This window comes from Myotis yumanensis, unplaced genomic scaffold, assembly GCF_028538775.1.
Source record: "Myotis yumanensis isolate MYYU_CA2020_CCGP unplaced genomic scaffold, mMyoYum1.0.hap1 SCAF_10, whole genome shotgun sequence".
NCBI classification, from domain to species: domain Eukaryota; kingdom Metazoa; phylum Chordata; class Mammalia; order Chiroptera; family Vespertilionidae; genus Myotis; species Myotis yumanensis.
The window spans coordinates 30,535,166-30,560,777 of record NW_027223761.1 but is presented as its reverse complement, the minus strand read 5'-3'; the positions used below and the strand labels follow the sequence as shown (position 1 = coordinate 30,560,777).

General features: G+C 53.0%; 2 protein-coding genes across 3 annotated transcripts in view; one reads left to right on the top strand and one right to left on the bottom strand.

Moving 5' to 3' along the window:
- Positions 1–8,505, bottom strand: part of USH1C (USH1 protein network component harmonin) — a 45,067-nt gene extending 36,562 nt beyond the window's left edge. For both annotated transcript variants that reach the window (XM_070428223.1, XM_070428224.1), the window contains exon 1: positions 8,392–8,505. In XM_070428223.1, the coding sequence (XP_070284324.1) occupies positions 8,392–8,427 (36 nt within the window). In that variant the 5' untranslated portion in view covers positions 8,428–8,505. The remainder of the gene's footprint in view (positions 1–8,391) is intronic.
- Positions 8,506–10,307: 1,802 nt separating this feature from the next.
- The window catches only part of OTOG (otogelin), a 71,282-nt gene continuing 55,977 nt past the window's right edge, over positions 10,308–25,612 (top strand). The window contains exons 1-16 of the mRNA XM_070426661.1: positions 10,308–10,427; positions 10,810–10,870; positions 11,035–11,095; positions 15,254–15,329; positions 16,262–16,354; positions 16,510–16,664; positions 17,857–17,975; positions 19,371–19,576; positions 20,369–20,499; positions 20,732–20,838; positions 21,141–21,250; positions 21,606–21,734; positions 22,575–22,683; positions 22,967–23,013; positions 23,502–23,647; positions 25,416–25,548. Coding sequence (XP_070282762.1) covers positions 10,316–10,427; positions 10,810–10,870; positions 11,035–11,095; positions 15,254–15,329; positions 16,262–16,354; positions 16,510–16,664; positions 17,857–17,975; positions 19,371–19,576; positions 20,369–20,499; positions 20,732–20,838; positions 21,141–21,250; positions 21,606–21,734; positions 22,575–22,683; positions 22,967–23,013; positions 23,502–23,647; positions 25,416–25,548 — 1,795 coding nt within the window. The 5' untranslated portion in view covers positions 10,308–10,315. The remainder of the gene's footprint in view (positions 10,428–10,809; positions 10,871–11,034; positions 11,096–15,253; positions 15,330–16,261; positions 16,355–16,509; positions 16,665–17,856; positions 17,976–19,370; positions 19,577–20,368; positions 20,500–20,731; positions 20,839–21,140; positions 21,251–21,605; positions 21,735–22,574; positions 22,684–22,966; positions 23,014–23,501; positions 23,648–25,415; positions 25,549–25,612) is intronic.

Below are 25,612 nucleotides of genomic sequence, written 5' to 3'. Positions count from 1 at the left end.
TCCCCAGGTCCCTGACTATTCCCCCTGCTCCCCACACACACACTAGGGGGAGAGTCAGGTTACTTATTTCATCTTTGCTGACGTCAATCGCTGGGACTCCAAGGTCAGGGTCAGGAGCTGTTTCATTAGCACCTCAGTCCCAGGGGAGCTGGGGGCCCAGGAGCCTTGAGGTCCACTCCCTGGGACAGCTCAGTGCGAATCTCTACACACTGTATCCTTGGGTCCTCTTCAGCCCGAGGTTGAGTGAGAAGGCAAAGTTAGCGACTGGAGGGATCACTGGGTCCCTCCCTCCAGCAGCCTCCAGGCCCATCAACATGGTCCAGGGCCTCAGCTGCAAGCTCCCCCCTGATTGGTCCTCAGAGGAGGGTCAGCACAGCTTTGCCTCTTTCTATGAGTATCTCAGGGGTTCTGGGGTAAGTCTGTCCCAGCACCCTGGGCCCAACCCTTTTGGCCTGATTCATCCTGAGTGAGAAGACACTCCTGAACCACAGATGGTCTGCTCTCCCAGGGGAGCATAAAAATCCCATCTGCTCTGGTTGGAGTGAGGACCTTCTGACCAAATAGCTCCTAGCCCCACTCCAGCTGTGGGGGCGCATGAGAGGAAGGCGAGGAGAGAGAATCTCTTATTGGCTGAGGCCGTAAGGCTGCCGCTCTCTCCCACCCCTCCTTGCAGAAATGCCTCCCGCTGTCCTCGGCAGGCAGGCAGCGTTGATGCTCTGGGTGGAAAGTGGGAGTAGAAGACAAGCAATTTCCAGTGTTACAGTCTAGGATGCTGTTTTTCTCCTTCCCGGCCAACCACAGATCACCTGGAGATGGTCTTTGTGGAAAAAAGCCTGTTCCTGCGGGTCCCAGGGTCCCCGTCCTTGCCGGCAACCCTCCAATGCTGACCACAGCATCCAGAAGTCACATCCTACCAGTCCTCCGAGGCAGCTGCCAAGTTCAGCTCTTTAGCCTGATGTCACCAGTTCGTTCAGTCACTCAAAGCCTGGTCTTGAGTTCTGCCCGGCCCTCCTTCTCCAGGGTCATCTCCACCATTTCCTACGTGGGACTTGGACTCACTCAGAATGACCCACCTCCTTCTATCATTTCAATGTGTCCATTCAAAAAATTATCTATATACCAGAACAGCTGGGAAAACACATCTGGTTTATATGGGATGCTCTTTAAATACAAATCTAAGTGATCAAGTCACATGGAGGTCCTGTGGCAAACCATCTGCTTCATTGTCAGACCACACCCACGTGAATACACACACTCACACCTCACTCTCTGGGCTTTCAAAGGCACCGAGACAGACAACTGAGAAAGATGGAACTTGCTCTAGAAGCCTGACACACAGTAACGTCACGAGCATAATTCAACTTTCACTTTCTAAATAATTTTTAAAAACTTATGTGGTCTATCCCCTCCTCCTGGAGTCTGGGTTCCAGCAAACTCGCCAGGAGGACAGCCCAGCCGCAGTCTGAAGATCAGCTGGGTGGGTTTCTCCCGATGCCTTGCACTCAGGTACCAGGAAAGCACCTGCACTCAGTGGCGTGCACACAGGCATGCAGTGCTCAGTGGTGTCTGCTGAATGACAAGTGAGCTCCAGTTGTTCTAATCTGGAACCTTCCTTCCAACCTCTTGGCCCAATCCTGGGTGACCACCTCCCCATCTCCTCAGCATACACACACATGCCACAGCCTCCTGGATCTTTCTCCTGTTCGCTCAGTTTCAGCTTGTCACCAAAGAGTAAGTCCCAGACCCACACAAGATGGACTGTCCTCCCTCCTTCCCTGGAACCCTGCCTTTGATTAAGGGGAGTGCAAGCCCCTCCTTCCAGAGTCTTTCCTGACCACGCGCAGCCTGGAGCTTCCTCACCAGCCTCCCAGCTGAGCCCCTTCTTGCCTGGCTCCCTCATTCAGGACAGACTCTATTTACCAACTGCTCACCGGGTCTGAGGAAGTTTACACATAATGCCTTTAACCTCCCAACAATGCTCTGAGGTGGATGGACAATACTATCCCCATTTCACAGATGAGTAAACAGAGGCTCAGAGAAGTGGCAGAGCTGAGCCTTCACCCTATATCTGCTGGCTCCAAAACCTCTGCTTTCTCTAGACCACCATATGGCATCCACTTCCCAGATATACCTTTTTAAAATATATATATATTTCTTTATTAATTTCAGAGAGGAAGGGAGAGGGGAGAGAGAGAAACATCAATGATGAGAGAGAATCATTGATTGGCTGCCTCCTGAACGCCCCCTACTGGGGATTGAGCCCAAAACCCAGGCATGTGCCCTTGGCCGGAATCGACCTGGGACCCTTCAGTCCACAGGCTGACACTCTATCCACTGAGCCAAGCCAAGTTATATAGGGCCAGATATAACTTTTTTTGTATGCATTTGTCTAATACACATTTATGGAGCACCTATTGTGTATGAGACACCATGTCTTCTTTCTCCAACTATATCTAGAAAGCCTTCCCTTTTCTTAGAGCCCTTCTCAATGATGGGCACAGAAATCCTAAGGAGCCACCGTCTACAAATAACTGTTGGGAGGTTTATTTATCACCTCAGTCCCCCCACCTCTGCTGACTTTGTGTCTGACCTTGTGTCTGGTCTCCATCATTCTCTAGCTGGTGCTCAACTATTTTTGTGGTACAGGCCTATATAGCAGGGAGATGTGGGGGGTCAGGCCCCTTGTCTGGGGCATGAGAGGCAAATTCTAGGTGTGACCCCACTGCAGCCTCAGTTCCCAGCATTCCTCTGTGTGGTCTGGCCATTCAGGAGAGAGGAAGCATATACCTTCAGCTCATGCAAATTCAACTCCATGTGTGCACCCAGCCAAAGAAGGAAAAAGAGAGCAAGAACAAGTTAAATAATGCATATTGTTCCACTCGACCTTGGGTCACAGTGGGGATTAAATGAGTGAATGCATGCAAAGTACTTAGGAGAGTGCCCGGGCCCCAGAACATGTGCTGATTCTCTTCCTTTGCACCTCCAGACCCACTCGCCAGCCTTCGCCACATGCCCTGTGTCCCAGGAAGCTTTGCCTGAGCTCCTGCCCTCAGCTTCCTGCTGTGTTCAGCAGTGGGTGGGGAGGGGTGGGGAGAAAGGGAATGGGTTCTGATTCCGGCTCCCACCACACTGGATCACCTTAAGGTGGGTTCCCCGACCTGAGGCTGCAGGTGCTGTCTGGGCCATGGCTGCCCCTGTTTGGGGGAACCCTCCTTCCCCTCGCCTCAGGAGCCCTGGCTTCTGGCTGCTGCTCCTCTCAGGCTGTGTTAACAAGCCTTGTTGGTCCATGTGCTCCTGCCCTTCCCTCTATGTGGCCCCTTCATAAGACTCTCCAGTTTTCCGGTTGGATGAGCCAGCTGCTCCCCACCTGACTGGCTGGCCTGAAACATTAGCTATTATTGATGGCAGTGCCAGCATCATTTCCTCGGTGACCTCTTCTTCCACCGCTAAGACTCTTTGGCTCAAATGTCAGCTCGCCTTGGTCCAGCCTTTCTCCGGGCTCCGCCACAAAGCCTGTCCTGTCGTTCTCCGCACACTCTGTTCCCACCCTGGCCCTGGGACCCACCAAGCTGTGCTGTACTTTCTCTCTTACCCGCCTGTGTCCCCACTAATGTGTGTGTGGCCCAGGCACAGGCCTGGGGGGAGTGTGGAGAGTGAGACCAACAAGCTCCTCCCCCATCCAGGACTGCATCTCTCTGCTTCACCTGAAAAATGGGGATTCAAATATCTGTTTCATAGGATTTCATCCTTCTATGAGGGATTCATAATTTTAAAGTGATTCATGAGTGATTAGTTGTCAAATGCTCAGAACAGTGCCGGGCAAATAGTAAGTACTCAGCATTTGTTAAATAAAATGAGGTAAGAATAGATGGTACACAGTCTATAGTCTCAGCAGCGGGCAGAGAGTGGGCCCTTCGTAAATGCTGGCAGGACGAATGGGCCCAGGCACATTCTTCCCGGGCCTTCACGGCTTGCATCCCAGATAGCGCTGGGGTTGCTTGTCTCTTGTTTTATTATCCTTCATCTTTTCAAATCTTTTCAAAAGACTCATATCTTGCCAAATAGTTGGTAGCATTCAACCCAGCGCTTGGCACAGCTGACCACGCTGCCTTCTCCCGGTTCTCCTGCCTTATTTGCTGCTCCTTCTCCTCTAAAGGTTGGGGTGTCCCAAGCCTTTTCTCCCTAAGTGAGCTCGTCGGTCTCAGGGCTTGAACTACCATTCACACCCCAAGGACTCACTGAGACTTGTGTCCAGCACAGACCTCTCCCCAGTCTTCACACTCCCACCGCTACTGGCCTCTCCCTCACCTCTCCATTGGAAGGTCTAATAGGTGTCTCACACTTAAAACATCCAAAATGGAACCCTTCGTTTCCACCATCCCCCACTCTGTCTCCACCAACCTGCTCCTTTTCCCAAAATGTAGGTCACCCTTGATGTCTCTCTCTCCACACCCACAGCCAACCCATCAACAAAGCCCACAGGAAGGGCTGCAATGTGTATCCTGGGTCTGACCTCTCCCCACCCTAGTCCCAGCCCCTGCCTCCGGCCTGGGCTACTGTAGGAGCCTCCTAACTGGATTCCCCTCTTGGCCCTCTTAGTCTGCTCTCTACCAGAAGTCAGAGCAGTTTCTTTTTAAAAAAAATATTTATTTTAAATATTCAGTTTGATGAGTTTCAACAAATTTCTACACTGGTGTGACCAACACCCAAATCAGCTCATCGTCTCAGAGTTTCCTCTTCCGTCAGCCCCGCTCCCATCCCCTTCACATACATGTAATCATACAGAACATACTTTCGTGTTCTCGGTGTTTCACTCAGCAGAATGTTTCTGAGATTCATCTGTGTCATTGTGTGCCTTCCTATGACTGGGTGATAGTCCACGGTGTAGGTATATTGCAGTTTGTTCATCCATTTCTCATTAGGTATGAGTCTTGTGGACATGTGTTTTCACTTCCTTGAGTAAATATCTAGGAGTGGAATTGGTGGCTCATATGGTAAATGTATGTTTAACTTTTACAAGAAACTGCCAAGCTACATACTTTACAACATGGTTGTATCATTTTGTATTCACTGCAGCAGCAACATGTGAGAGCTCTAGCTGTTCCCGTCCTCACCAATACTTGTCATTTCAGTCTTTTCCGTTTTAGCCATTGGGGAGGGTGTGAAATGTTATCTCATTGTTTAATGTGCATTTCCTTAATGACTAATGATATAGAGCATTTGCTTACATGCCTATAGGCCTTTCATGTATCTTCTTTTGTGAAGTTTATGTTCAAATCTTAGAGCAATTCCTTTTAAATGTAAATCAGTCATGTCACTCCCCTGCTGGCTTCTCATCACATAACAAATCCCAAAGTCTTGACCATGGCCTACCAGCGCCCCCCCCTGCCCCCCCCCCCCCACCACCTCTGATCCTTCTCCCACGACTCTCTGAATTCCTCTCAGAAACACCATCGTACTTGTCCTTCTGAAAGAAGGCAAACATCTCCTTGCCCCGGGACCTTTGCACTTGCTGTTCCCACTCCTGGAATGCTCTTTCGTATATATCCCAAGACTCCTTGCCTTACTTCTTCCAGGTCTCTGCTCAAATATCACCTCTTCAGAGGGGCCTTCCTGACCACCCTATACAGAGAGTACCCCTTCATTACTCTCTATCCCCTCACCCCGGTTTAGTTTTCATAGCATTTATTATTACTTGGTATTATACGATACCTTTATTGGTTTACTTGTTAACTGTCTGTCTTCCCTACTAGAATGTGCTATCTAAGAGGGCAGGGACTTTGTTTTATTATTCAATGGTTAAAATATTATCTGGCATATATTATGAGCTTAGTTGATATTTACTGCATGCATCAATGAATGAACGAGGAGGAGATCCCTAGAAGGCAGGGACTCTTTCTGACCTTTTTATGTATTTCCACTTCACCTCCAGATGCTTGGCCTGGGGCAGGGTACACTACAGATACCCACAGGCAATAAATACTTTTTGAGCAAATGAGTAACCAAGCTCCTGCACCGTGCAGGTGAGTGAGCAGAGGGGCAGCCTTCTTTGCTGCCATCCTTCCCTCCCCTTGGTACCCATGTGATCAGGAAGGCCATGCACATGCTCCCGTTGGCCTTGGCAACCTGCACAAGCCCAGAGGGACAGACTCCTGTGGCTCCAAAGGCATCGGTGGGAAAAGGATGTCCATTTATCAAACGGTTACTACGTGCCCCAAGTAGCCAGCACTTGAGTTCCTATATCTCCTGTCCTTAAAGGGAAGCACTACAAACCTCACCTCATAACTGAGAAAACTAACACTTGGAGGATGACGTGGCTCATGAGTTGACAGGTTTGCAATTTGAACCTAATTCTGCGCAGCCCCAGATAATAGACAACAGCAGTGAACGGTGGTTGAGGCCTCACTAAGTGCCAGGGTCGAGTTAAGCTCCTTCCACATGTGTAGATCTCCTCCAGCACTCACAGTAACCTCACTAGTTAAACATGATTGCTATCCTCATTTAATCAGAGTACGGAGGCACAGAGAGGTTAATAGCTGGTTCAAGGTCACATAGCACTGTCCAGGACAACACACTACCTCTAAGCCTTAGAGTCTAAGGCACTATGGGTTTAGAATAGAAATCGTTCCCAGTGGGTCAATTCGCTGTGAAACACTAAGGAGGGAACATCCAGAAAACAATCGACAACAAGTAGTTGATTACTCATGAGCCCCTCTCTCTGTCCTCAGCTGCTTCTTCCTTTCTCCCTATTCCTTCCTGAATGATCTCCAGCCTGGGAGGGGAGGGCCGCTGCTGCCTCCCAAGCTGCAGGGCACAAAGTCCAGCCCAGGCCTTGCCCAGCATGGCGCCTGCCCAGCCTTCACTCACAGGGGCATTAATAGGTAATGACTTGTGATGAGGAAGAGCCGGGCGGGGGGGAAACACAGAGGCCTGAGGCCCTTTGGAGCCCGTGGGGCCTGGTGAAGAGGATCAGGGGCTAAACCAGGGGCTGACGCAGACATTGGGGCCCCAGGGGTAATTCTCTGAAAAGAGGCGAAGACTAGAACCTCCCCTTCCCCCTGGGAGAAGGCAAAAGAGGGCCCGCCTTACTTTCAGCCCAGGGGCAGGAAAGTGAAACTCAAGCCTGAGCCTTGGGGTGGAGGACGGGAGGTTCTGATCCTTTAAAGTGGGTTGTCTGAAATCTACACTCACCAGACGCCCTTGCCGCCGAAATGTCTCCCCTCACGTCCCTTTGCAAGAGGGTACACCAGTGAACACTGCCGCACACTCCCCCCAGCTATCGCTCACCCCAGGATGCCCAAGGCCTCCTTGTTAGGAAACTTCTGCCAGTATGAGTTGCCTGCTTTGTGCCCCAGCAAACCTTGATCCCCCCCGCTCAGCAGCCCAGCTGCAGGTAATTACTCGTGTAGGGTCTGCCTCCCACTCACACAGCCAACAATTTGAGGGCAGAGACTGGGTCTGGCACAGAATGGGTGCTCAAAACATGTTTATGAAGTGAATGACTGACCCCTGGCTCCTGGCGCTCAGCCCCTGTGGCCCTGCACTGGCTGGCTCCTTGGCTCCCCTGGGCCTCTCTGTGGGGAGAGAGGCGTTAAGTACCCTCATCTTGTCTATCTGAGCTCTACCCTCAGGCCTGAGAAGAGGGTAGGCTTGGGCTCTGAGAGGGCGAAAGGGCACACAGTTGTGAGTCCCTCAGGCGGGGCCTGTGGGTAGCTCCAGGCACCCGTGGCTTCACTCTAGGCCTGGTGGGGAGGTCCCCTGGCTCTCCCGGATGGTCCTCTCTGGTCTCAGGGCTCGGGCACAGCTCTGGGAACTGTTCTGGAAATTCCCTGAGTGAAATCCCGCAGCTTTCAGTGATGGTCCGGATGCCCCACCAGGGGAGAGATGTGGCTTTGGGGAAGGTTCTGGCTGACTCTCTGGACTACCTCCCTCTTCCCACTGCCCCCGGGCCAGCACCAGCTCCTCAACCGCTTCTCTTCTTGGGGACCTAAGAAATGCCCTTAAGCAGGGAAGGGGGGGTGCTCCCTGAAGGGTTTTGAGGTCAAAATACAGAGAGAGAGAGAGAGAGAGAGAGAGAGAGAGAGAGAGAGAGAGATGCAGTTCCCTAACTCTCAGACACTGCCCCCACCCTCTCCACATGCTCCCACTGAGCTGGGGCACTAGCAGCTGGGGGATTTGCCCACTTTGTCCCGTCTCAGGCCAGGGCTGGAAGGAATTCCAACTCTAAAGACGTCCCAGCCCGTGGAGGGCAGAAGGAAAAGGGACAAAGATCAGATCCGCAATTCCTACACGGGAGCCCCAGTGCTGCTCCCTCATTTTACTGGCATCATCAGGGATCCCAGGCTACCCGGAGCCCTCAGGTCACACTGGGGCGCCCCTAGCAGCTCTGACCTTGTGCCGGAATTCTCGGGCCACCTTCCGGTCCATGGCTGGGGCAGATCGCGCCTTGTCTCTGCACAATTCGCTCCTCCGGGTGCCAGGCTGCCGCAGACAGTGACCCGCAGGGCCTGGGAGCGGTGGGGCGGGGCCTGGCCGGTGGAGGCGGGGGCGGGGCAGGGCGGCCAGGAGAGGGAGACACCTGTCCGCACCTCGTCGCCGCTCTCTGACGCGCCCCGGGAGCAAGTGGCTGCAGTGTGTGTGTGTGTGTGTGGCGGTGGGTGGGTGGATGGCTGACGCTATCCCAGTCCCCTTGGAACGACCCTCCAGGCGCTCACGCTTGAAGGAGAGGATCTCTGGAGACGGAGGAGGAGGTTTGGGACATTTTTTTTTTGCGGGGACAGTCATGCAGTGGTCCTGAGACTCAAACATAGGTGGGTGGGGAGTGGGGTAATCTAGTCAGAGTTCTCCGGGCCCATGGCCCTCATGAGGCTGTCTGTCCTCCTTCCTGGACTTTTCCCACTAGGAAGAAATCTTTAATCTGAATTCCTTGGGCCTGGGTCTTAGTGTGGTTCACAGAGGCAAGAAACAGTGGATGGAAGTGCCCCTCCTCAACCAATTCGCTGTGGGTCAATTTGCTGTGAAACACTAAGAAGGAGTTTCTTAGTAGTAACTAGTTACATCAGAGATAAAAGGGAAAAACTTGTGGGATTTCCAAAGGTCCAGGAAAGACACGAAATACATTCCTCTCCAATTTTCTTTGTTGAACCGCATTCCCTCTTATAAGGGCATTTGCCGCCTTGCCTGGATTCTAAACATGGCTATATGATACAGTAATGAAATGTAGAGAATCAACAAAGAAAATTGGAGAGGAATGTATTTCGTGTCTTTCCTGGACCTTTGGAAATCCCACAAGTTTTTCCCTTTTATCTCTGATGTAAGTAGTTACTACTAAGGAACCGCAACACTAACAACCGCATGCGGTTCACATGTTTGTCATGTAAAACCCTGTGCTTTATTTACCGCCCTCATCCCAGAACAAAGTGTGATGAGGGGTGGGTGCTCACCAACTTAGTTGAATGGCTGAGTGATTGAATGTATCCCAAATCTATACCCCCGTTCAGAGGTCTCCTCGGGCCAAAATCATCATCTCCAAGGCCTGGCATCTAGTTGGTGTTCCAACACTTAGTTGGACACGTGACTGATGCCCAGGTTCCCAAGACTCTCAGGTCCAAATTTCCATTTTCAATTTCCTCCTGGACGGGAAGCGTACCTTGTTCACAAAATTTGGTCAAAGTCTGGCCTTGATGGGAGCAACAGGATGGGAGTGTGAGGCACTTCTGTTGTTAAGTTAACATTTCCTGAGCTGCTCAAACTGGAGTGTGTGTGTGGGGGGCGGGGGGGGGGGGGGCGGGGGGGCGGACTCAGGAGGCTGTAGTGGAGAGCGGTGGGAGCACAGGCTAGGACTCTGCCGACCTGAGCGCCGAACACCGACCACTGAGGGGCATGTCGCAGGACCTCTGTGAAAGGAGTGGGAGGAGACATACTAGCATCTTGGGTCTCTGGCGTAAGGGGCTTGCGGGACCTGGATCCTGAGCCAGGGATCTCTGAGGAATAAGGGATGTGGGAGGCTGCACAGGCTCGAGGGAAAGACTTAGGGCTGAGAGATCTGACTCCAGCCTCCCCTGGGAGGGGCAGCCAGTACAAGAAGGGCTAAGGCTGATCTTCCTCAGGCGCCTAAATTATGGTAATGACCTGGGCAGTCCTGTCACTCTAGCTTGGGGAGGAGCCAAGCGCCTGGGAGGAGGGGCCAAGGGGACCCTGGGGCAAGACTGAAGACAGACCTCCGGCGGCAGAGCGGAGGTGTGACCTAGCCTTTGCCGGGAGAGGTACTCAGACTCCGGGCCTGTGTTCAGGCTTCCCGTCCCCTCGCGCTCCTATGGGGGCCCCGGCCCCGCGCGTCCCCGCGCCCGCGCTCTGCCTGCTCCTCGCTTGCGCCCGGCTGTCCTGGGGTGAGCCGGCGGGGGAGTCCCTGGAGGTGCCTGCTTTAGGTAAGAGGGGTGTGGACCAGGGGAGGCGGGAGCTGGGGAACGTTAGGGGAACGGACTGGGGCAGGATGGAGAGAGGGAAGAAAGAGAGAAGGTTTAAGGGAGGCCAGCCAGGGAGAGGGTCTGAAGGGAGAGGCCCAGAAGGAAAGAGGCCTCAAGAGCCAGGGGAACGTGTCCCAAGCTGGGCAGAGTGGAAGAGACTCAAGGTGGGAAACTATGGAGAACTGGGCACAGAGAGTGGGATGAAAGAGGGGACCCTTATTTAAGTGTGCCGGGGAGGGGGGAAAGGATTTGAGGGGCTAGGGGAGATGTGGTGGGGGACAGGTGGTGGGAGGCCCAACAAAAAGAGGCATAATTTGAGCGGAGAGGACTTCCCTGTCCCCAGCCGAAGCCCCTGCACCCCCCAGCAAGGCAAAGCTGCAGCCTGCTCTAGCCCAGGATCCCAGGTGAGTAGTTGTGAGCTTGTGGCTGCCCCACCCACTGTTCCCATCTGTATTCCTGGTGTGAGTGACCCCAGGAGTTAGTACGGAGGGTGGAATGGCCTGGGAGTGGTGGGGAGGCCTGGCCCATTCTTATCCCCTTGCCCGTGTCTGGCTTGTTTCTCACCTAGCCACGGCCCCCGGGAGAGGACCCTTGCCATAGGGGACGCGACAACATTGATGGGAGGCCAGGTAAGGGGAGGCCTGGAGAAGGGGGCCTTCAATGGGCAGGGGCTCATTTCTGTTGGGAGCTGAGGCTGGTAGGGAGTTCCTAGGTTTCAGGAAGGCTGTCTCTGCAATTATTCAGAAGAGAGCAAACATGGTTTCTGGTATGAAGTATGCAAGTTCATCAGTCACTTCTATTCCCACTCTCCTAATCTCCTAGGGCCCTGCAGCCCGCTCATTAATCTATCTATCTATCTATCTATCTATCATCTATTCATCCATCCATCCATCCATCCATCTACCTACTTTTTAATGGGAGGAGGGCACCAAGGTGCTATCAGGAGGCAGTTGAGCTCTCCCCTCCTCGAGTGAAAAGTGGGAAGGTGAGGGGTTAGGCGTGTTCTCTTTTCCCTGCCTGGCCTGGGAAGCCCTTAAACCGTTTCAGAGGCCCCTCTCCATACCCTGAGCAGTGTCCCAGCAAAGCTGCCCGAGAGGGGAGAAAAACTGGGCCACCTGGTGGGGTTTGCAAGGAGGGGTCGGTTGAAAAACAGAGGCCTGAGCTACTGTCCTCTGAATCTTGACCACTCCCTGTCGCCCACCCTCCTGGGTTCCTCATGCTTTCAGGAGAGGTGCTGGTTCGTTGTCTTCCTTTGTCAAACTTCTTTGGGCTCTGGACCAGGTGACTCAGATTCTCTTTCTAATCCTGGCCTGCACTTGTCTCCTTCCTACAACCACAGACATGTTACAAATGCAGCCCATCCAGCCGCCAGGTCCCCCAAGCATCTTGAGCCTCATCTCATGCACCTTAGGGATCAAGTCTGGGTGGCTCCTTGTGCCAGCAGGTGGGAAGCATCATTTATAGTGGGAAACAATGTGTCTCACATTCCTGCCCTTTGGAAATAGATATGAAGACCCCAAGGTAGGAGGGGCCATGCTTATCTGGGTAGTTGTTTGTTTGTTTTTTATTTCTTGTTTGCATACTTTTCTAGCTCCCAACTTTTAGAATTATGGTGAGATATAGTTTGAGTTGAGAGATAATATCTTTATTTATTTATAACTGGGGAAAGCAAGGTAGGTGGGTGACTTGCCAGGCCCCCAGAGAGCAGGTGGAGCTGGTCTCCTGGTGTACTGGCCTGTTCCTGGCACCAGGGATGCCCCACAGGACTCCAGGGAAATGTGTTTCAGCGAGGGAAATGAGCCTTACCCAAGCACCTCTTCCCCGGGTGGGCTTCCTTCCTTGCTGGATTCCAAGATAGGCCTCCCCTTTTGTCTTGTAGCATCTGGACCAGGCAACCCCAGCAGGATTCTCACTTTACTCATAGAGCAAATAAGGGTGACGAGAATGAGGCCATCAGCTAGAAAGTGAACTTGGGGGATGCTTCAGGGCCTTCTGCCTAGAATGACCTCATTCGTACAGAGGGGGAGTCCCTGACCAGCACCCTGCCACCCTTCATTTCAGTGCTGCCTCACTCCTACAAGAGCTCAGCCATTCTCGAAGAATTGATGGTGTAGACCAGGGGTCCATGAACATAGGTGGGGAAAATACATTATTATTTACAGGAACTTCAATTAACTGAAATTTCGCATCCCTTTCAATTATTACCATAGACTACACATGACAAGAGTGTTAGCAGTGTCTGTGACTGTCACCAAAGAAATCGCAGATGTGTCCTATCACCTTACAGTTGTTGACACCTCCCGATCTCACTTATGTTCACTGCTTGGAAATTTTGGCAGTGACAACATGTGCCGTTAGGTCTGGTTATTTAATATGTTAATAAAAAGTGCAAATATTACTAAGTCACACATTATAGAATATTTTTATAACTATATTTCAATATATTTGATTTCCTTTGTAATCTTATGTTTTATTTTTTAGAAACATTATTCTGAGAAGGGGCCACTAGTCTTCATTAGATTGTCAAAGGTGTTCATAAAAATGGCATGACAATAATTAAGAACCCATCCACACTGAAGATGAATCATTTGGACAGGGTTTAAATTTTTTCTCCAGAAAATAGCCTCAACTCTGTAGCACAGGCTGCTTTATCCTCATAACACCAATCTCAGAGGCCACATCTGAGGTAGAGGAGAGGAGAAGAGAGACATACAGGCCAATTTTAATTCAGCTCTTTGGGGCCCTGGAGGACCTTGGTGTTGATTGTTTTCGCTGGCTGCTCTCTCCTATTCCTGTGGTCTCTGAGGCCCTGGGAGATAGATTACAGCCAGGGTGGGCAGCCTGACCCCTCAGGCTCGGCCTGGGTCTGCAGGGTCGGAAGAGCTGGGGAGGACCCAGACCAACCTGGTCAAGGAGGGGCCAGGAACTTCCCAGGGGTCAGCAGGATAGTGAAGCGGAAGGAGGTGAGTGTCTGCAGGTGAGGCAGAGAGACTCAGCCTGCCAAGGAGGGGCAAGGAGCTGGGGTTGGTCTCAGGGACCAAGAGTTTTGAATACTTTCTGTGTTCCAAGTCCTTTGCTGGCGGCTGGGGATTCATCCTGGGGATGCTGACAGTGAGAGGAAGACGTGAGACCAATCCCCACACTGTGTTTGTGTCTTCTTGGCCCTGTAAAAAAGAGCATGGGTTCCCTGAGGGCAGGATTTTGTTTTGTTCACTACACGGCCAGAGGCTGGGCATATAGTTCTGGAAAATTGTACAAATGAGGAGGCCGAGGCTCTGAGAGGGAAGGAGCCTGCTGTGCAGAGTCCCAGTTCCAGGTGACTTTAGCCATTTTGGACGGGAGTTCTGCAAGGTCAGATATCCAAGTCAGCTAGCCATGTGGTGACTGAACACATGGTGTTCGGACAGCCCTAATTTCAGAGGGTTTGTATCTCGAGAGACCAAGTGTTTGGATTTGGGGTCTGGAAAATAGGATTTCTTAGTGTTATTGGTGGGGAGAGGTCCACGTCCCCATCTGTTGCTTGTGGGAGTGGGCTTCTTGCAATATCCCAAGAAAAGGAATTTTCTGAGACTCACACAGGAGGATGAGGCAGAAAGCTTTATTTCTGAGGAATTAAACCTCTGAGTTTCCAAGGTCTCATTTCCCTTTGCCCCACCTTAGAAGAAATGTAGCTGTGGCTTTAACAGGACTGGAATTAGAGCCAGTGTCCAGAAATTTTGCCCCATATTGGAGCTGTGTCCAGTCCAGCATCAGGCTAGCTTAGTTTGTGTTCCCCCTTGCAGTCCATCAGTCCATTGCCTATGGGGTCCTCATGGCCATATGACTATGCAGCTATGGAGGAACATAGGCAGGAGCAAAGCCAAAGGAACCAGAGAGCTGAGAGAGCTGTGCGCTAAGAGCCAAGAGAGAGCAAAGTCTTTTGTTTGGGGGGTTATGTAACCCCCAAATTTTTGTGGGCTTGCATTGGCTCCACCTCTTCTACTCCATGATTTGTGTACCCAGGTTTGATTGACAAGTACCTTCCCTAGGTCATCCCAACTTCACTGTGCATGCGTCCATCCTCTCCTTTGTCCAGGCCCTCCCCGCAGTAATCTGCAGGGGATGGGCCGGTGGTTCCCTGGGGAGTGCAGAGTTGCAGCCTCCTGGTAAAGCTGCCCAAATGACTTGCCTATAATGTCTGGCCTTCCCTTTTGCTCTTTTCCTATTATGAATAACGAGTTAATTACAATGGTATTAATAGCTCCACTTTGCCTGTGTCCTCTTCAGATTTGTGGTATCAGGGAGAGTCCTGACTTGGAGTTGAGTTCCGAGGACTGTGGGTGGTGATGAGTGAGGCACTGTTTTTGCTGTTGGAAGATCCCAGAAGGAGGGTTGGGGTGAGGGATGGGGTGAGATGTCCTCCCATCCTGCAGTGAGGAGATTTGCTCTGCCTCATGTGGTTTCTGTGGAGGAACATGTTTGTTCTCAAGACAAGGGGGTTTTGTGTTGAGCTGTGGAGACACAAAGGTTACTAGAGAGGGGCGGAGGGGGGAGAGGCAGGGACTATTGGAGCATGGAGGGAGGGGGTGTGGGATGCCACTTTGGAGAGTAAAAAGAAGCCTTTCCTTCTCTGGGCCTATGGCAGACCTGAAAATTTTCCTTTCCCTGCCTTCCAGAGGTGGGCCTGGGGAGGTGCAGGGCTGGGGCATGGAAGGGTCAGGGGCTTCCCTTCCTCCAGGTGATGGACAGAAAGGGCTGTGACCTCCAGGAAGGCTGCCCTTGACCGCATTCTCTTCCATTTTTAAAAGGAGACTGAAGCCGTGGACTCCTTGGCCATGTCTTTCTGGGAAAGGCGGCTCCATCGGGCCAAATGTGCACCATCTTGTAAGTGGTCCCCTCCCTGTGGTCCGTGGGTGTGTGTGGGAGGGCCCAGCTGGCAGAGAGGCCAGTGAGGGCAGGACAGGCTTCCCTCGGGGCCTCCTGTGACCTGCTTTCCCTGCATGGGCTTTCTTTCCACCTTCTGCAGCCCCATCCTCCAACTCCATTCTGTGTTCTCCTCCCTGGCAGAGGAGCGCCTCGCCAGTGTTCTGTTCTTAGGACCATGGCCTTGCGGCTTTCCATTCTCACACTATCTGACTCTAATGAGTTTATGCGTCCCCCTCCTCTGTTTCTGTGGCCTCTCTCTGTGTTCCGTGGCATTGCTCTTCATCCTGTCCTGTGTCCCTGGCCTCTCCCCTCACTGTCCATGGCCTACCTGTCCTGTATCCATGCCCCTCCTCTTGCATCATGGCTCCTTTCCTCCCCACACCTTGCTCTGCTTTATCTTCTTGTCCTCTGTGGCCTTTCTCTCTACTGCATTCCAGATGTGAGGCCTTGTCCCCTCCCCTGGTTTGTGCCATGGCCTCTGTGCTTATGGAGCAGTGAGGAAGAGCAGAACTTGAAGATTTCGGGGTACTGTCCCTGCTCACCCCACATGCTCCATAGCTCAGCTCTGCCTGCCTTGCCTGGAGGTCAGGCATAAACTTTTAGCTGCGGGAGCTGATGACCAGATGGGCTGGTCTGGGGGCCCTGTGGTGCATACTGAAGGCAGGTACCCCACACTACCTGCCTGCCAGGGAAGGTGCTGGGCACCCTACTTGTGCCCCCATTAAGGTTAGCTACTGAGGAATATTGGAACTGCCTGGGATGGGCATCTGAGTTCCATGTAGCTCTGGGAGGGCTGGGGGCTCGGTGCCCTGGCCTGAGGGAGGTGCTTCATCCCTGAGTTCTGTCACTCTCAGCTCGATGAGGAGGTGCCTTCTGTGTCTCCCTTTCAGACTTGTTCTCCTGCTTCAACGGAGGCGAGTGTGTGCACCCAGCCTTCTGTGACTGCAGACGCTTCAATGCCACTGGACCGCGCTGCCAGATGGGTGGGTCTGGGCTTCATCCCACCCTGGAATGGGCCATGGGTACAGGGACATTCTGGGGGTCTGGGACTGTGGGGTGAGTGGGAGTGACCCTAACAGCAGCCTTTGGCTTGGTGCCCACTGCAGCTACACAGAGAGGTTCTCTTTTCCTGGTTCAGTGTACAATGCTGGCCCTGAGCGGGACAGCATCTGCCGGGCGTGGGGACAGCACCATGTGGAGACATTTGATGGCCTCTACTACTACCTCTCTGGGAAGGGCAGCTACACACTGGTGGGGCGCCATGAACCTGAGGGACAGACCTTCTCCGTCCAGGTGAGGCCTCCCTTGACCTGCCTGTCTAGGAAGGCTCCACTAGGCCCTGGAGGCTGGGGTCCCTTGTCACAGGCATGCACCTGCCAAGAGGCTGCCCAGGGGGCCATGCCCTGCAGGGCCATGACCTTGACCGATCCTGCCCTCTCTGCCTTGTGGGGTCCCACATCAGAGTTTTTCACAGCTGTCATTTCATGATGGATATGTTACAAGTACATAGAGTGATGAGGTACCACTCATTCATGGATTATAAAATCAACTGAATGAGTCACAAACAGCATAAAAATCCCCAAAGAGAATAGAAAATATAAGAATACATTACACTTAAATGGGGTAAATACTATTTTGTAAAGCTTTTGTTTTATCTATATATGTATACATTTTTATTTCTTACTGTGGGTCACGGTCAAAATATTGGAAAAAAATTTTAGTAATTAGACTAAGGGGTGGCTTTCACAGGTCCTACTTTTGGTTGAAGCGGTCCATCTGCTTAACCACATTTAATGTAGTAGTGGAAGGTTCAGGAAGAGAAACATTTCCAGACTTTTCTCTAAGCTCTGGGAGCTCTGGTGCCCCCTCACCCGCCACCCCCTGGTTCCTATGGCCTTGGAGGTGTTGGTTCTCCCTGAGCAGGGGGCAGAGGAGATGTGTATGTGACAGGCAGCACAGGAGTGACCTGGCTGCGGGGGAGGGCCAGACTGCTCGCCAGGGTTGTGGTAGAAGTGTGTTACAGTGTGTGGGTGGAGAGTACCCTGTGAGTATACACATGAGGTGAATATGTGTGTGTGTTCATTCTGTGTGCATGTGAAATGGTGGGTGTAAACAACCCTGCCTTTCAATCTGATGGGATAACCTGGGATGGAGAAACAAAGAATCCAGAAATGGGGAGACAGAGCAAAATAGTGAGAGAGCACTGGAGTTTGAACCAGCAGACCCGGGTTAGCATCCTGGCTGTGCGTGTGACCTTCGTCACTTCACCTTCTGAGCACCAGTTGCCTCCTCTCTGGAAGTCAGATAATCGCAGCTCTGACCTCCCTGTGGTGTTGGGGAACCAGGAGAGGTCGCAGAAGAAAGGTGCCTGGCATGCAGTGGGCAGGTGGTCAGCATTTAGCAGAAGCTCAATAGGGGGCCACTGGGTCCAGAACGGAAGTTCCCAGCAGGAACCCTGCACTCTGGCCTTTGAACCCCCAATCAGGTGCACAACGACCCGCAGTGCGGCTCCTCCCCCTACACCTGCTCCAGGTCTGTCAGCCTCTTCTTGGCGGGTGAGCAGGAGCTCCGTCTGGCCAAGGAGGTCACCCACGGAGGAGTGAGGTAACGACACCTTCTGCCCTGACCTCCCCTACTCCCGGGCAGTGCTGGTGGGGGTGGGTGAGCACCTGCCGTTCTCAGGCCTAGAGAACATTGTTCTCTGGGGCAGCAGCAGAATTTCCACTATTAGGGCAGGAACACACTGGAAAGCCAGCTGGGTGTCCAGTCAGCGGGGTTTGCTGAAAGACAAGGCCCTCGTGGTTTCCTGTGACTCTCGGCCCTGTGGGTTTTCAGGCAAATAGCAATTTCCCGGAGAGATGCGGGTGTGCTACTAAAGCTTGCTTAACCCCCTCCACCCCACGATTTGAAAAAAATCTGCCCAAATGGAAAACACACAGTTCAAGTCTCCTCAGAACAGGAACAGCACGTGTTCGCCCTTTTTGGTGACATGGGGTCATTTTCTGGGACATCAGGGACCACACAGGAAGGGGGACTCTGTTCCCACGCTAATTGGACTGTGGTTCTTTCTGAAGCCTTCGTCGCTGTCCTTCCCTTCCCTGGCTGCTGTCAGACTCTTTGTGGCCGAAGGAGAGGTGGGGTCTTCCTGCAGTGACCCTTTCCCCCTTTCTCATGTCTGGCTTCAGACCTGGAAACGGGAAACCAAGCTGCTGGTACCATTTTGGTTGGTCAGGCACTTCTTTTGTCTTCCTTTCCTGATTTTCCAGGTGGACTGCCAATCCCAGGTTGGCTGGGAGGCCCTATACCAGTGAAGCCGGGGAAAGTGGTCCCTGCGTCTTTTCCTCTATCCACTTACCTTCACCCTCAGTGTTTGCTTTTCTTACTCCTTTCTCGTCCCCCACAAAACAACAACAACAACAACAAAACACACAAACAAACAAGCAAAAAAACAAGCAAAATCACTGTCTGCTTATACCATCTCTCCTGTCTAGGAGAGCGGAGCTAGCAAATTCAGTCACTCTGAGATTTGTCTCTGCCAAGGGAATTGCGATTTTAAAAAGCAATTTTAAAACTCTGGAGACAAAAGAATTTCTCTCTATGGTGGACTTCAAGGCACCGAGGAGTCGAGGCAGGAAAGGGGGCCTTGGATCTCCTGGTCCCAGTGGCCATGTGGCTGAGGCAGGTGCCATGTACCTGGTCCCAGTGGCAGTGTGGCTGAGGCAGGTGCCATGTACCTGGTCCCAGTGGCCGTGTGGCTGAGGCAGGTGCCGTGTACCTGGTCCCAGTGGCCGTGTGGCTGAGGCAGGTGCCGTGTATCCTGGTCCCAGTGGCCGTGTGGATGAGGGAGGTGCTGTGTACCTGGTCCCAGTGGCCGTGTGGCTGAGGCAGGTGCCGTGTACATAATGGGTCCTGCAGGTAGGGATGGCAGGTCCTTTGGTGAGGGGACTGGGCTAGTGGAGGTGCTGTGAGTGCTCTGGAGCTCTGGGCTGTGCTTTGCAGGGTCCAGCTGCCGCATGTGATGGGGAGCGTGCACCTGCAGAGGCTCGCTGGCTACGTCCTTGTGCGGTATCAGTCCGCCTTCACGCTGGCCTGGGATGGTGCCTCTGCTGTCTATATCAAGATGAGCCCGGAGTTCCTGGGCTGGACCCACGGGCTGTGTGGGAACAACAATGCTGACCCCCAGGACGACCTGGTGACCAGCTATGGTAAGGTGCAGCGTGGTGGCCTCCAGTGGGTTTTGGTGGAGGGATAGGTCTGGGAGGGGTGGGAGGGCCTTAGGGAAGAACCTGGGTCATGTTATTAAAGATGAGTGGAAGGCCACTTCCTACCATGTGTGTGACCTCAGTTCTTAACCGCTCGACCTCAGCTTCCTCATCTGTAAAACAGTCATAATGAGAATTCCTACTTGGGTTGTGTGAGCATCTACTGGGCACTTTTCTGGGTGGGATTGACCTTGTAAGGCCTGGCGGGGGCGGGGGGGTGGGGGGGAGGATAGAGGGCCAGAGTGCCAGGAAGAGAGGGCCCAGCTGGAGCTGAAGATCCCTACAGAGGAGAGGGAAGAGTAAAAGTGAAGGTGCAGGGCCCAAGCTTGGTGACTCAGGCCTGAAGAAGGGCAGTGACACCCTTGATCACCCACAGCATATTCAACACTTTATGTGCATCACCCCATATAGTCTGTGAAATGATCTCATGGGGGGATTATCTGCCCTATTTCACATATGGGGAAACTGAGGCTCCTTGTCCAGGCTTACACACTGTTCTCTCTCCACTGCATGCTGTTGCCTCCCCTGAGTGTGGAGCAGGAGGGACCCACTGCAGGTGTTGAACATTCTCCCAGGAGAGCGGCTCTGTTGGGCATGCAGATTGGGATGGGAGCTCAGGAGGCTGGATTCCTCAACTCCTTGCCCACCTCTGGGCATCTCCTCGGCTCCACCTGCCTTCCCCCAGATCCCTCTGTGCACCTGCCCCCACCTGTGGTCATGCTGGTTCTCCCACAGGGAAGCTGACGGATGATGTGGCTGAGTTTGTGCACAGCTGGCAGGAGCAGGCCCCTAACCAGCCTCCAGGGCCCACAACCTCCTCCCTGCCTCGCCCGCCGTGCCTGCAGCAGAGCCTGGGAGCCATGCAGGTCGGGACCCCGGCTCCTTACCTCCCACCCTAGTGCCTGGCTTAAGTTGGTTCCCCATCTACCTCTTGAAAAGTCATTGGCTGCAGGTGCCCAGGTTGTTGGTGCCCAAGGACCCTGTCCTCTCCTCCTTGTCCCCTGGGCCTAAGCTGGGGTTCCATGTGGGGCTGGTGGAGTCAGAGGGCTGTGCGTGGCCCTGCTGGTCCCCGGCTCCAGCTCCCTGCCCTTGCCCCAGAGTGTGTATGACCGGTGTGAGGCGCTGCTGAGGCCCCCCTTTGATGCCTGCCACGCCTACGTCAGCCCTCTGCCCTTCGCGGCCAGCTGTACCAGCGATCTCTGCCAGTGAGTGGGAAGCCAGGACTGGGGGTGGTGGGGAAATCCCTCTCAGTATTGGGTTGGGGCTCAGCCCGTGGACCACTGAGCCTGACAATCCCAGGCACTGACAGATATGCTTCCCAAAGCTCTGAAATTATCTGCAGAGCTTTTCCATTCACCGAGGCTCAGAAATGGGGCCTGACACCCCCTGTTCCTTTCCCAACTGTGTGGAGAGCAGGGGTGCCCTGAGACCTGCAGTCTCTACAGAATGTGGGGGGCTGGTGGCAGTTGGGCCTTGCTCCAGTATTACCCCCGGTTTTCCTGCACAGGTCAGCGGGTGATGAAGCCGCCTGGTGCCGGGCACTGGCTGAGTATGCCCGGGCGTGTGCCCAGGCGGGGCGGCCCCTGCAGGGCTGGAGGACCCAGCTCCCGCAATGCAGTAGGTGCAGCCTGGTGGTGGGCAGGGAGGGCCCAGACAAGCTCTGCCCTAGGGTTGTGCATGGCATTCTGAGGCCTCAGCTCAATGACCTGTCCTGCTCAGAACCACAGTGAGAGCTTTAAGCCCTGAGGTCTCATCCCCATGTGACCGATGGGAAACTGAAGCTCAGAGCGGGATGGACTGGCCCAGGGCCATAGAGTGAGAGGAGGGTCCTTCTTGCCATTAGGGCTAAGGGATCAGGAAAAATCAAAACCCTTCCATTGCTGCCCCAGGGCCTAGGATAATGACTGGGTGGGTCTTGGCAGAGCTGGGCCCGTCAGGAGCTGACAGGCCATACTGCTCCCTTCCTCCCAAGCCGTGCACTGTAAGGAGAAGGCCTTTACCTACAACGAGTGCATCACCTGCTGCCCCACCTCCTGCCAGCCCAGGGCAGCCTGTGTGGACAGCGAGATTGCCTGTGTGGATGGCTGCTACTGCCCAGATGGTATGCTGGGGATGGAGGGGGTGCCCGACCTGGCCGGGCACAGATTGAGCATGAAGGAGGAACTAGGAGGATGCCTGTGGGTGGAATGAATGAAGGAAGGAGCAAACAACTAATAAGTGAATAAACGAATGAATGGGTTAAGGGAGGTGAGGATGGGGGTGGGACTGTGGCTCTTGAGAGGTTCGGCAGGGTTTTTCATTTCTTTGGGTCTGAGCTTTTTAAGGTGTGTAGATGAGGACAAGTCATTATTATTCATCTATTCATTTATCAAACACACATTTGTTTCAACACTTATCCACATACTGTTGTCATGGTGCATAACTTTGCAGCACATCTATAGTGTGCATGCAGGCCCCTCGGCTAGGCAGGGGTGGGTTAAAGAATATAAAGGTTGATTTTAGGGATCAGACTCTGGTGGCAGTGAGAAGATACTTACATATGACTCCACTCTAAGGCACATCTCAACTCAGGGGTTCACACAGAAAGGATATAGGAATTCACTAGTGGTAGAGATGGTCAGGGAAAGCTTTCTGGAGGAGGTGGTACCTATGCTGGTTCTAGATATAGTAACAGTCTTTTGAGAGGTGGAGAGGAAAAGCTAGACCATATGCAAGTTGTTTGGAATGGGTGTCTCTGAGCAGAGTTCTGGAGGTGAGATTATTTGCTCAGAGGAGGTTCAGATCTGGCCTGAGCTGAGGATTTATACAGGAGGAAGTTTGAAGGTGGACTCAGTGGTGTAAGAGCTGGGGTGTGGGAATCTTTATCACAGGAGCTGGGAAGCCATGAAAGGTTTGTGAACAGGAACAGAGGTGAGTTAAGTGGGCCTTTCTGTCACCTTAGGGTTGATCTTCGAGGATGGGAGCTGTGTGGCACCAGCTGATTGTCCCTGTGAGTTCCACGGGACCCTGTACCCGATCGGCTCTGTGGTGAAAGAAGACTGCAATACCTGGTCTGTGTCCGCTGCTGGGGGTGGGAGGAGGTGGTAAATCCCAGGGCTTTCTATCAGGGCTGCTCATCTGGGGTCTGGGAGCCCTGATGACATGAGGGCACTCACTCAGCATCTCTGAGTCACAGATGTCATTAGATTTAATCTGTGGGTGGAATCTCCACCGCCCATTTCAGAGATGGGAAAACTGAGGGCTGGGGGCAGGAGCTCTGTGGACCCCGCCCCCCTCCAGCATCTCTCCCAGGCCTGGAAGGGTGAGCCCCTGCCTTTTTGGTCTCTGTTTCAGCACATGCACTGCGGGCAAGTGGGTGTGCAGCACATCTGTCTGCCCAGGTACACCTGACCCCCACCTTGGACTCTACCCCCTTCCTCTAGTCTCACAGTTTTGAGGGCAGGGAAACTGGGAGCCAGGCCTGCTGTTGGGGCTAGAGTGGCAGATTGGGGGATCACTCAGTTTTGTTGTTTTTGGCGTAACCACCCTCCCTCTGTTTCCTCAGAGCTGCTTTCCTGATTAGGCGATTGCTCCATCCCACGAGGGCCCGTTTTTCATGGGGTTCTACGTATCTAAGGGCCTTCCTGACTTCAGGGGCTTGGAACAGAATTGATCTTCAAGCCCAAAGCCTGGTCTCCTGTCAGAGGGAGTTCAGGGCAGGGCTGCGCCTCCCCAGGGACCAGGGCTCCCAAAGGGCAGGCCAGGGCTCCAGTCGCTACCCTGAATCCCGAGGACAGGGTGCTGACTCCTCCTCCTGCTCAGAGCCTGCAGGGCGAGGCCGTCCCCATGCGGCAGCTCCCATGGGTCAGCCACCTTTCTCTGTCCTCAGCCGAGTGTTCGGTGACTGGCGACATCCACTTCACCACCTTTGACGGCCGCCGGTACACGTTCCCTGCCACGTGTCAGTACATCCTGGCCAAGAGCCGTTCCTCGGGCACCTTCACAGTGACATTGCAGAACGCCCCCTGTGGCCTGGTAAGGGCTGGGGACCCCAGGCACGATCCCGCCAGCCACCCCGCCCTCTGCCGCTAGAAAGGCTGAGGGATTTAGGGCAGGGCCCCAGGTCTTCCCACAGCCCACTTAGCCTTCTATCTATTGTTCTTGGGCAGGGCCTGGGGCAGGAGGCTGGGTTCTGGCTCTAGAATGGCTGAAAGTCATTTCCCTTTCTTGGGCCTCAGTGTTTGTAAAAAAAACGATCTGTAATATGGCTCTAATTTAACCTAATCTTCTCTGCTTCCTTGGATTGTATCTTCAACATCTCTGTATTCATTCATGCATGCATTCATTTTCATTCATTCATTCATTCATTCATGTGTTCAGCAAATACTTGTGCCCAAAGCTATGTTAGGTCTTGGAGACTGGGATGAATTGAGCCTGGCTCTGGCCTTTTGGGCCTTACACTTTGTTGGGTAAGGCAGACAAGTGACCCCATAACCCACTCTGTTATAGGAGCTGTGACAGTGTGGGGAGTACAGGGTAGCTCTCCATGGAGGAACTTTTCCTTGTTGCTATTTTACCTGGGCATCAGAGGTGGATCAAGAAAGGCTTCCTAGAGGAGGTGACCCCCGAGCTGTGTCAGCTCTGCCTAAGCTGGCCCCTGCCTACCTCATGAACCTTATCTTAAAACACTTTGCTCAGTGGGTTCTGCCCCTCTGGTCTTCTTTTATGTCCTTGAATGCATTATATGCCAGCCTGTGTCAGGGGACATTATTCAGCTATTCTCTCTTCCTGGATGTCTCCCTTCTCCCCTTCTTCCTTTGCATCGTTCAGACTTCAGCTCCATGGTCACTTTCCCCCCATGACTCAGTTTTCTGATCTGCAAAATGGGGTTGTTTATACTTACTGAATAGAATTGCTCTGAGGGTTAAGTGAATAATGTATATAAAAAGATTAGAACAGTGCCTGAACATTGAAACCCTATATTAAAGTTAGCTGTTACAATTATTATTATACATGGTAGCATTAAGAGTTTTACTATTTCTATGATTACTTTTACATTATTATGATTATCATTTCCTAGGATGGCCTTTCCTACCTCTGCAGATTAAGTCTGGTTCCTTTGCTGTATGTTTTCTTAGCTGCTACATGTGTTTGCAGCACTGATCACAATGATAAATAACCAGCTTTGTATCCTTCATTTAATGTCTGTGTCCCCCACGAATATGCACTCTCCGCGAGGGCAGGGGCTATATCTGTCAAGTTCATCACTGTATGATTGTTTTGATCTCTTCCGGTGCAAAGAGGTACAAATGGGCTCGTGTGTACCACCCATTTTAGAGATGAGAATCCGAGGCCCAGAGAATATTAGCTCATATCCCGCCTCCCTGTGAGAGGGGCTTGATACTTTGCAGGGTATGCACACGGAAAGAGCTAAACAACCATACAAGGATGAGATCGAAGACCCAGCTGGCAGTCGAGCGGGGCGTGTTTCTGAGGCTAGACTTTGGGCCATCCAGGGGCCGTCTCTGCTCTGCATCCTAGACAGCCTGAGGGTTGACCATCACATGTATTTGCATTCCCCTAGCTCTGCCACCGACCTCCAGCCTGAGCCTCTGCCTTCCCATGCCCCAGATGAAGGCATTTAGTCAGAGGACCCTTAATGTCCTCTCGGGTTCTGTCACCATGAGGAGCCTGTCCCTGGCCGCAAACTGCACTCAGTTCTCTGCTCCTGGAGGGCTCTGTTGGGACCAGCAGGACAGACAGACAGACTAACTCTGCCCCATTGGCCTTCCTGTCTCCCCAGAACCAGGATGGAGTCTGTGTCCAGTCGGTGTCAGTGATTCTGCACCAGGACCCTCGGAGACAGGTGACCCTGACCCAAGCAGGGGATGTCCTTCTGTTTGACCAGTACAAGGTCACCCCACCCTACACGGACGGTACGGCTTTGGTGGATGAGAGCGGGCTGGGAGTGGCTGCCCAGGCTTCTCCCAGGCTCCTCTG